Source organism: Lactuca serriola, chromosome 2 (genome assembly GCF_051521515.1).
Source record: "Lactuca serriola cultivar US96UC23 chromosome 2, Lser_US96UC23_V15, whole genome shotgun sequence".
Taxonomy (NCBI): Eukaryota; Viridiplantae; Streptophyta; class Magnoliopsida; order Asterales; family Asteraceae; genus Lactuca; species Lactuca serriola.
The window spans coordinates 175,286,762-175,298,177 of NC_136409.1; the positions used below are offsets into that span (position 1 = coordinate 175,286,762).

General features: G+C 33.5%; 1 protein-coding gene across 1 annotated transcript; it reads left to right on the forward strand.

The window, feature by feature from the left end:
* The first annotated feature begins 6,686 nt into the window (after window positions 1-6,686).
* On the forward strand, window positions 6,687-8,930 carry LOC145090607 (BTB/POZ and TAZ domain-containing protein 4-like). Its single transcript, XM_079028752.1, has 6 exons — window positions 6,687-6,893; window positions 7,177-7,475; window positions 7,556-7,677; window positions 7,759-8,065; window positions 8,146-8,459; window positions 8,565-8,930. The coding sequence occupies exons 2-6, from the start codon at window positions 7,209-7,211 to the stop codon at window positions 8,698-8,700; spliced, it is 1,146 nt and encodes a 381-aa protein (XP_078884878.1). The 5' UTR covers window positions 6,687-6,893; window positions 7,177-7,208; the 3' UTR covers window positions 8,701-8,930.
* Window positions 8,931-11,416: the final 2,486 nt, after the last annotated feature.

Sequence of the window (11,416 nt, forward strand, 5' to 3'; positions counted from 1 at the left end):
GGGTCTTGTGTTCTGAACGTCTTAACTTCTTTATATGATACCAGATTTGAACGATCTTTATATTCATGTGTTCGTTTTTTGAGTCTACTACAACTTTCGTTAAGATTACTCCCGTTAAAATATAATATATTTTTAATTACGATTTTATAAAAAAAAAATCCATACATGCATTCATAACAAATGTATGGATACAAAGACCGTAAGTAAAAATATATTACTTTTTAACATGAGTAATCTAAACGAAAGTTGTAGTAGACTAAAATACGAATGCATAGATATACAGATTGTTAAAATTTGAGATTGTATGGAGAAGTTATGAAGTTCAGAACACATGACCTAAGCAACCAAATAGTCGAGATCACGATGGACATAAGCATCAAAAGCCCCCCACACCTTATTAATGATTGTCCCACGTAAGATTTCGTGAGAAAAAACTTAAGAAATCATTAAGTACTGAATGAGTACAAAAACAAAATTGACTTATTTTGTGTGTGTGTGTGTGTGTGTATATATATATATATATATATATATATATATATATATATATATATTAATGACAAAAAAATATTAAGGACTAAATGTTTACAAAGTGAAAAATATATTACTCTGTTAAGTCATTTTTACCGGCTAACCTGGAGTAGTCGGTCATTAGGACTAAATGTGTACAGTTTAACAAGTTGAAAGGGTAAATGTAGACGAAAAAAAACTCAGTTACCAAATATGTACAAATCAAAAAATATATTACCCTTCTAAGTCATTATCCATTTAATAAAATAGATGACTAAAATAATAATAAAATGTTGCTAACTTTGTAGATTTTTATATATAGTGGGCGTTGAGGGGAGAGGGGGGGGGGGGGGAGCTGTATAGGGCTCAATTTTTTAGGCCTAATTTTTTATTATATATTATGTATAAATTTTATTTAAAATTAAAAAACTTATAATAGCAATAATGGTTCTTTTTCTTTTGGTTTATGCCGAACATTTGAGGATATTCAAATCCTCAAGACCGTTCCTATTTATATATGTTATGTTTGTTAGGGAAGAGGGAGTCATTCATTTCCAACCCACTGAACCCACTGACATATCAACTTTTCTCTTTCATTTTTCTTCATCTTTCACAACCCACAACACACGAAAACCCTATCTTTCTCAACCCACTCAATTAAAATAAATACAAAATAATCAAGATAAAATCTTAATTAGCAATAAAGTTACCGTCGGTACTACTCTCTCTTTAGCGGGTTGTTTAATTGGTTTTACCAACCTACTTCATCCTCTCTCATTTTCTCTTGTACCATGTGTTTTAAGACTTGTACATTATTTGTTTAATATATATTTTTTTTAATTGAGTGTGTTGAGAAAGATATGATTTCCGTGTGTTGTGGGTTGGGAAAGATGAAGAAAAATGAAAAAGAAAAACAAATGTGACAGTGGGTTCAGTGAGTTGGGAGGGAATGACTCCTTCCTCCCTTATGATGTAAACAAAAAGATCACTTTTGTAATTTAGTATTATTGAAATCCAATTCATCTCACATGTTTACGCACCAAACAAAATATGAAATTGGATTTCAATTATTGGTAAATTCTAATTCTTTAATAAATTCCAATTACTTCAAACATTATGTGAATAAAACACCACCTTGATATCAAGAAGGAAAGAGACATGAAAGGCTTGAGGTGTCTAATTTCCTAAAGGAACACCACCTCGGGTGTTTAGAGAAGCTAGTGAAAGAGCTTTCTTAGAGTTGTTTTCCCGGAGCCAGGGCTGTTCACTATTTGGTTAAAACCGAATTGTCCAATCAGACAATTTGGATTGGACTATTTGGTTCGGATATTTGGATTGGTTTTAAGCTAAACCGAATTATTATTTTTGGATTTCGGATTGCTTTTGGTTTATAAAATAAGAACCGAACAGTCCAAAAAAACTGAATAAAAACTTATTATTTATTTCTAATATATATATATATATATATATATATATATATATATATGTATGTATGTATGTATGTATGTATGTATGTATGTATGTAAAATCATTTATAAAATTTATAAGTTTATTTAATTATTTCTTTAATTATTAGAAGCTTTCATCCAATATAGTACTTTAATATGTACTTCTTATTAAAAGTCTTTTGTCAATGAAATATTAAACTATAACTAATTTTTCTTAATAGTTGTTTATAAATTATAATTCAAAAAGTTTTATTTAGTTACTTTTAAAGAGTTAAATATGTTATACATTATTTAAAATGTCTTGCCTCTTAAAAACCGATCCAACCGAACTGTAATTTGGTTGGATCAGATCGGATTTGAATTTAGTTTGGACTATTCGGATATATGTTGTGAAAACCGAAATCCATTTGGATTTACTTGATTGGATCAGATCAAACTGATCCATCCAAACGAACACTCCTACCAGAGCTAGTCTCTCTTATTATTATTTTTTTTTTGAAAAAACATCATAAATGTTCCATGTGGTTTTCCAAAATCTGAAGTTTAGTCTCTGTGGTTTAAAAACCTCATAGATGGTCCCTGTGTTTTCAAAACTTTTGATGTTTGGTCCTTTTTGCTAACTCAGTTAAGTTTAGTCAGTTAACTGAAGGGCATTTTCGTTATTTCACTATCACAAGGACCGTTTATGATGTTTTCACTTAATAAAAAAAGATAAAAATGAAATAATTTGCAAAGGAGGTCTCTTTCTCTCTCTCTCTCTATCTTTCTCTCGTACATACAAACTTAAACATCTCTCTATCATTTTCATCTTCATCTTCATATTCTGATCATAATCTTCGTTATGGTGAAGCTGCGTATGCAATTTTAAATCCATCATTAACCCTTTTACAAACACTACTTTAAGCTATACATTATAACAAAATCAAGAATTAAATGAACTTTAAAACTATTAGTGAAGAACAAAAGCAAATGCAATAAACCCTTCTTCCCCAAAATCAAAGTAAGTGGCTTCAAATCAAGCAAGAGTAACAATAAAAAACCATAGATAGTTACTGATTAATTGTTGTTCGTGCTTAAAGTTAGCTCGAATAGTCAAAAATCCACAAAAAAAAAAAACACATAAATCAAATTGAGAAAAATGGAGTTAAGTTGAGTAAATACCCAAAAGTTTAAATGGAGGAAGAGAATTTCAGTTTCTTCGTTTAAATCGCCATTGAAGGAAGTGCAAGAGCTTTGGTTGCTCTTCAACCACATCCTATAACTTTGATTTCTCGAACACATTTGGAAAACCAGAAGCAGAGCGAAAGACCTACAAACGAAAGTCGATCGAAAATCCTACCTTCTCATCGATGCAAACAGTTGCCAAATCAAAAAACCCCCAATCGAATTTCAAGACATACAATACATCTCAAAAACTGACGACGACAACCCATACAAATACCATGGGTACCATTCCTTCAACGAAACTCGAATCGATTTGGGAACATCGAAGAGTCCTGGAGCTACAAATCTGCCATTTATGGGTACAAATGGTTTTCACAAATTGTTGACTCGTGAATTCTCATTTAAATCGGAAATAATGGTGATACAAGATGATGGGGATACGCATAAGAGTGCAAGTGTGCCTTATTTGGTGACGTTTACTTCGTTGTTCATTGAATTTGTGGCGAGGCTTGGGAATTTGGTGGTGACGTTTCAGGAATTGAGTGAGACGATGAAGTTTAAGGCGCCGATGGCAGATTTCGGGATCTTTATGAGAGAGAGAGAGATAGAGAGAGAGAGACCCACTTTGCATATTATTTTATTTATTTATTTATTTTTTTTAAATAGATGAAAACATCATAAATGGTCCTTGTGGTAGTGAAATGACGAAAACATCCTTCAGTTAACAGATTAAACTTAACAGAGTTAGCAATAAGGACCAATTATCAAAAGTTTTGAAACCATAAGGACCATCTATGATGTTTTTAAACTTCGGGGACTAAACTTCAGATTTTGGAAAACCACAAGGACCATTTATGATGTTTTTTCTTTTTTTTTATTTGTACCGTATGGTTGTTGTATAATGTATGGTAGGTAGGAAAACTAGAGAAGTTCATTTTCATGTGCTTAAAAAAGGTAGACAAAACTGCAAAAATGGTCCCTGTGGTATGCATTTTTTTTGGGGTTTTAGTCAAAATCACGACTTTTTTGGATTGGTGGTCCTTTTGAGCTAGTTTCTTTGTGTTTTTGGTCCCTCAGAAAACTGAAAAGACTATTATGCCATTCTGATATATTTTTTTTATGTTTTTTCTATTTAATTTAAATGAAAAATAAAATAATTAACTAATTTGGGGCCCACATCTCTCTCTCTCTCTCTCTCTCTCTCTCTCTCTTCCCCCGACCCATTCTTCTTCATCTTCTTATTCCTCATCTGCACTCTCTACCCATCCAATTATGGTGCCCAAATTATTAAACAATGTTCCCAAATAGAAGACTGCTCCGATTATTCCAAAACCCAGAAAACAAAATCGAGTGTGAGTGTGTGTCTTTTAATTTTCAGTGTGTGTGTATTGAACCCAAATAAGTTGTGGGGGTAGCATCAGTTTCTGAATTAGCTTGTGCAAATGAGCCTGTTTGAACACTAAGGTGATTTCTTCCATGAAACTATTAGCCTGCTTGAATTCTGGGTCCAAAGCTTCAACCATGGAGTTCTCTTCGCTGAAATACCTCCATGTCCATTCCGTTAGATTCATATTCCCATCTCTTTCCTGTGGTTCTTTTCCGCTTAACCACTCATTGCTTTAATCAAAGGATCTCCACATTGATAGTAATAAACAATATCTGGAGACATTCCTGCAAGATTCATACACCAAGATCTGAGATTTATGTTATTATATGAAAATCAAGAAATTGAAACATTTAGAAACTAACCTGTAAGTTGAACATGGTGGATGATACCAGAATCATAGTTTTGAAGGCCTTTAAATGGGTAAAGTTGAATGTAAATCAGAGAGGGGTTGTTGTAGGGAGCTGCTCCAGTGGCTGGAAAAGGGGACGAAATCAACGCGTGAGGTACGAGGGGAGAAATGAGTAAGGGTTGAGGATGTTTGGGGCTCCTGTACTCGACAAAATAAACACATTGGTGGTGGGTTTTTACCATGGCAGCGGGTCGGGAGTGGCGGAGGGATCTGCTCCGATGGCCAACAACGGAGGTTCTTGGTTGTAAGTGAAGAAGAATCAGGAAATGGAAGGTTGGTCTAGTGAGGTATGAACGAGAGAGAGAGAGATGTGGGCCCCTATTTTTATTTTTTATATATAAATACTTATAGGAAAAAAAAGATAATGGAAAATATATATAATAAGGGCAATTTAGTCTTTTCAGTTTACAGAAGGACCAAAATCACAAGCAAAATATCTCAAACGGACCATCAATCCAAAAAAAAAGTTGTAGTTTGGACTAAACCCCCAAAAAATGCATACCACAGGGACAATTTTTGCAATTTTGTCAAAAAGGTAAGGGAAATGATGAAAATCAAAAGAAAAATAGTGATGTGATGTATAAAATTGTCTGTCCATAGCCATTAGCTATTGTCCTAAAAAGCACACAAAAATAATAATAAATAATAAATAATAAATAGGGAAATCTCCAGAAAAGTCTTAAAATTTTACCCTAATTTATGAAAAAGTCTCAAACTAAATTTTGTTTACGGAAAAGCATGAATTACCGGTAACAATGACGATTTGACCATTTTTTTTCGGTTTACCGGGTTTATTACTTACCTGTTTCACTAAAGTCCCATTATTTTACCCTAATTTGCGAATAAGTCCCAAAATAAAATTTACTGATGATTTGACCCTTTGCTCTATGTAACATATATTTTACCGGTTTCATTGCTGATCCGGACGCCTAGTCATTAAATGAGATGATGAGATACATATGTTGAGTTATATAATGTTATTTTAGCATAAAACTTGATACCCTGATGTATTGTATATCTTTTCGGAACATAAAATGCATCAAACGAAGACTACAATAATTACATAAATTAACAACAACTGCGTTATTTTTTACGTTTATAAGAAATATCAAATTGTCTATCTAATCTTATGTAACCTAATATATCCATCTCATCAGACATCAACTCATTTTCTACCATATTTTTTCTTGGAAACACACATTTTATTGGTTTCATTGTTGACGTAGATGCATAATCATAAATGAGTCGATGAGATTGATATCAAATTTTACAGTAAATGTGACATTATATAGCACATCGTGTTCATCTTATCAGCTAATTTAATAACTAGGTGTCTAAGTCAGCAATGAAACCGATAAAATGTATGTTACATAAAGAAAATGACTAAATCACCTGTAAATTTTATTTTGGGACTTATTCACAAATTAAGGTAAAATAATGAGACTTTAGTGAAACATGTAAGTAATAAAACCGGTAAACCGGAAAAATGGGGTCAAATCGCCATTTTTACAGGTAATTCATGCTTTTTCGTAAACAAATTTTAGTTTGAGAGTTTTTCGTAAATTAAGGTAAAATTTTAGGATTTTTCTAGATTTTTCCGTAATAAATATAACATAAATAAATGAAATTGAATCTTTATTTCTTCCTTTGGTTGACCTATTCCCCTTAAATTTCTTCCATGGTTCAAGTTACCCAAAATATCACTAAGCAATAATGTACGGACTACTTTTGTAATTTACCATTTATATTTGAAGCGGATTTCATTCTATAAATCTTTTCGTCGTTCCATCTCTTCCCCTTCTTCCCCTTCTTGACACAAGCTAGGAATCCAACCACCAATCCGCCCATTATTGGCGATTGGTGGTGGATCACGGCGGAAGTGGTTGAGACATTGATATTGGCTTTTATTCGTACATTGTGTGCTTATAGTCAAAATACATACAATTCCGCCATTGTTTTCCAACATCTCGGTTACCAGGTAACGTTAGTGTTTTTTTGATATCTATTCCGCAACCTCATGATTGTTAGCTCACGTCTTCTACCGACGCAAATCCAAATTTTGAAATTGCAATCGACGTTTATTAGTCGACGGAGATCCGTGATTCGTATCAGGAAATCCAATTTAACGTTCAGTCATTTGTCATTGCGACTGCGTGATCTTATGTTTTAATATGTGCCTACATTCCATGTCATCTTCGTATGCTGTTTGATCTATATTAGTATATATGTTAACGCGGAATGCATAAAATATGAATTGTTAGGGGGAAAGCTTCAAATCAGACGAGAACCAGTTATGAATAACAGCAACGACGAAGTTACGCTAAATGGCGGGAAAATCGAACCGGTGCCTCCTCCATTACCTGGTTCATCAACAACGTCCATCAATCATCCGAAAGGCAGCATAACGAGCAAAAATAGGTCATCATGGATTCGAAGAGATTGTTGCATCTCTTCACCCACAAATGAATCATGGAATGGTCTCTTTGACGAAGCTTACAGAGCAGATGTTAAGATCTATACAGATAATGACATAATCATCTATGCTCATGCCAATATTCTTGTACGTTCAATCATTATACAAATTTCGTTAATTTAAAGTTCAACAATCATAATCGATCTCAATTGAGTCCATGTTTCTAGGGTTTCACGTCTCCTGTTTTCAGAAGCATGTTTACGAAATCCAAAAACAGGCATCGGATCTCAATTCGTGGGGTTCCACCAGAGGCTGTTCGTACCTTCATCCGATTCTTGTACACTTCATGGTATGTAGCAAATAGCAAATAGCAATTAGCAATTAGCAATCCCTTCGAAGACTTATGTTAATGGGTTGTATTTGAATGTAGCTATGAAGCATCACAAATGGAGAAACACGTACTCTCTCTACTGGTCCTTTCACATGCTTTTGCAGTACCTCAATTGAAACGAGAGTGCGAGTCTCATATTGAAAACGGATTTCTGAATGTGGAGAATGTAATCGATGTCTTTCAGCTATCAATGCTATGTGATGCTCCTAGGGTTAGTCTCATCTGCCATCGATTTGTTCTAAAGAACTTCAAACCAGCATCATCTTCTCCAGGATGGAAAGCCATGAGAACCAGTCATCCAAAACTTGAAAAGAAACTTCTCGAATTCATCAGGAATGAAGATCGCGTAAGCATAAACATCCTTTTTGATTTGTGTCGCTTTTATATTCCATCTTTCTGATATATATAATTGAGCTGGATTTACAGAGACAAAAACGGAAGGTGAGAAAGAAGAAAGAAAAGAAGGTGTATTTACAACTATATGAAGCAATGGAGGCCCTAGTTCATATATGTAAAGATGGGTGTAGGACAATAGGCCCACAGGATAAAGCGTTGAAAGAAGATCAAGAACCTTGTAGATATGCAGCTTGCAAAGTGCTTGAATCTCTTCTTCGCCATTTTGCTGGATGCAAATTGAGAGTTTCTGGTGGATGTGGTCATTGCAAACGAATGTGGCAGATTTTGGAGTTACATGCTCGTATATGTGCTGATTCTGAAGGTTGTAAGGTTCCTTTATGTAGGTACGTGTAAAAAAAAACAATTTAAAAAAATGTGACACTAGAAGGTGAAAACACATTGTGATTAATGTTGATAACTAAAATGTGAGATTTTGGGAATGAATGCAGGAAAAATAAGCAGAAGATTGCGAAAGAAATGAAGAAGAAAAGAAAGAGGAAGGAGGAGATGAAGTGGAAAATATTGGTGGGGAAAATTTTGAGGACAAAGAGTATTACAGGAGGTCCGCATTTCAAGTTGGCGTGAAATAATATTCATAAAGTTCAAAATAGTTGTCGTTTTGTACATATAATCATATGCAAGAACAAAGATTAAAGGATATGATTGTTCTTGTTTGGATTGTACATTGAAATCTTTCATGAATCAACATCAAAATATTTAGGATGAGAAGAATATAAAGAATGTTAGAAATCTAAAATCTTCTATCATATGGGAACATCGGTATATGCTTTTGTCTGAAATATATTTGCATTTGGTCGATGATGTTTAAAGTTCGCAACAAACTCGTCCATTAATATTCTTTAATGTTAATGGCAAAAGAAGACTAGGACATATTGGCATATTGCTACGTTGGTGAAGGAAAGACATATTTTGATATGGTAATAATTAATTAGCGTTTTCTTGTGCAACAATATGAACGGTGGGTGGTACATGTGCTCATCCAAACCGGTTTTCGCACGGAACCCGAACAGTTATCCGTTTATGTGAAAACTGGAAAATGGTTTGGTGAGTTTCGATTATTTAGGTCATCTGTAATACATACCACAAACACCTTTGTCGTTGACGTGACCATGAACCACGATCACGAACACCATCCCAATAGTCTGTGGTCGTTCGTGGTTGTGATGATTTGTGGTGAGAACAAAGGCCCACGACCTTCTTCACTCTCAGCCTCTCTCTCTCTCTCTCTCTCTCTCTCTCTCTCTCTCTCTCTCTCTCTCTCTCCGGTACACCAACACTGGTTCGTGGTTCATGATGGTACTTGTGGTTCGTTGTTGGTCCTATATACTACGAATTACCTTAGTATTGTTTTCGAGAATTTATGCATCAAAATTGGCATGGGGCTAATTCAGTGAACTTAACCAAACAAAAAATTGGTTCTTAGATATAGTAAAATAATGTCGTTCAATCCTTCATACATAACTTCTTCAAATTGTTGTTGATACGAGGATTCGGAGGCTACCCAATACCGATTTTTAGGATGAGTTTTACTTGTTGGCTCATTTCTCATGCGGATTGCAATAAAACCGGTTACATAACTAGATAAATTCATACATTTCATACCAAACGTTGGTTTCAAATTGAACATTTTTATTTTATTTTGTAGAATAACAAAATCGGTCCGGACCAAGTGACAACCGAAAAAACTAAATACTAATGTACTTATTCATAGAATAAATAAAAAGAAAGTTATAAGCTAAAATTAGTATAGTTTAATAATTATTTGGGATTTTAGGCTAATACCAAATTATCAAAATAGAAGGTTGTCATTCATTTCATTTCATGCTTGTAACTTGCATTTAATGTCAATCTCATTTGTTTTTATTATACATATATGAAATACAATTGTGTTATGTTGCTAATCATTTACTTAGTACAAAAGTTTTTAGTAATGTTTATTATGATGATAGTTCGACAAATTAGCATTTTTATTTTATATTGGACAGTAGATTCATTCATGCGATCTAATTCCATGTGATGGAATCATCATGTAGTGTGCCACCTATTGACCAACATCATGTCATTCTATGGATTGTGAATTATCAAATGTTGCGATTGTTATTAGAGGGTTAGAAATGTAAATAGTTTTATTAGAAGGGTAAAAGTGTAATTATTTATAAAGTAGTTATGGTAGTTAGACGATCTCTTTTCTCATGTACATGTACCATGTTTCTTTCGAATGCAATTTGAGAAGTTTCATTTCTTTGATATGGTATCAAAGAGATTTAGCTTGTTTTCGCTAAATTTTTTTTATTGATATTTACTCAATTCTTGTTTGATTCTTCAATCTGTTCTTTTTTATTTCTACAATGGATTCGTCATGTTTAAATCTCAGCCAGAAAGTTTACAAAATTAGAATATCTCATCGACCGTTGACATGATGTCTCCTTATTACGTTCATCCTTCAGATAATCTTGGATTTGTTCCAGTTCTCAACCACTTACTTTTGAGAACTATCCGTCATGGAGCAATGGAGCAGATCAATGATGATCACACTTTCTGTCAAAAATAAGCTCATATTCATCAATGGATCTTTGCCTGAACCTCCTTCTGAATTCATTAATCACAACTCATGGATGCGAAATAATCAACTTGTTATTTCATGGATTCTCAACTTAGTTTCTACGGAGATCTCAACAAACATCATGTTCACTAATTCTGCTCATAAACTTTGGGACGATCTCAAAATCGTTATCAATAGAGCAATGGACCTCAAATCTTTTTGTGAATCTCAATCAAAATCAAGACTCTATTGGTTTGTATTTCACTAAATTGAAGTCATTATCTGAATAACTTGATAATTTCAGACCAAGTTGTTTTTGAGGAAAGTATGAGTGTGACGAGGTTAACAAAATTGAAAAATATTTTAAATCTAAACAAGTTATGAACTTCTTGATGGGGCTAAATGAGTCATTTTATACAAACCGTGGTCAGATTCTTCTTATGGATCCATTACCTTCTATCAATCATGTTTTCTCTCTAGTTGCACAAGAGGAGAAGCAAAAGGTTCTTTCGATTGATTATCAGCATATGTCATCGGTTGCATTCGCAACAAAATCTACTAAAAACAGATCTTTCAGTGTAACGCCCGTAACTTTGGGCTAGACAATTAAGATAAAATAAGTAATAATTATTATAATTTGAGACCTCGAATAGAGAGATCGTTAGTCTTGCACGTTGCATAATACAAACCTTTTAATATATTTATCGATAAGCGATAAAATGACGTTCCCAATAGAAG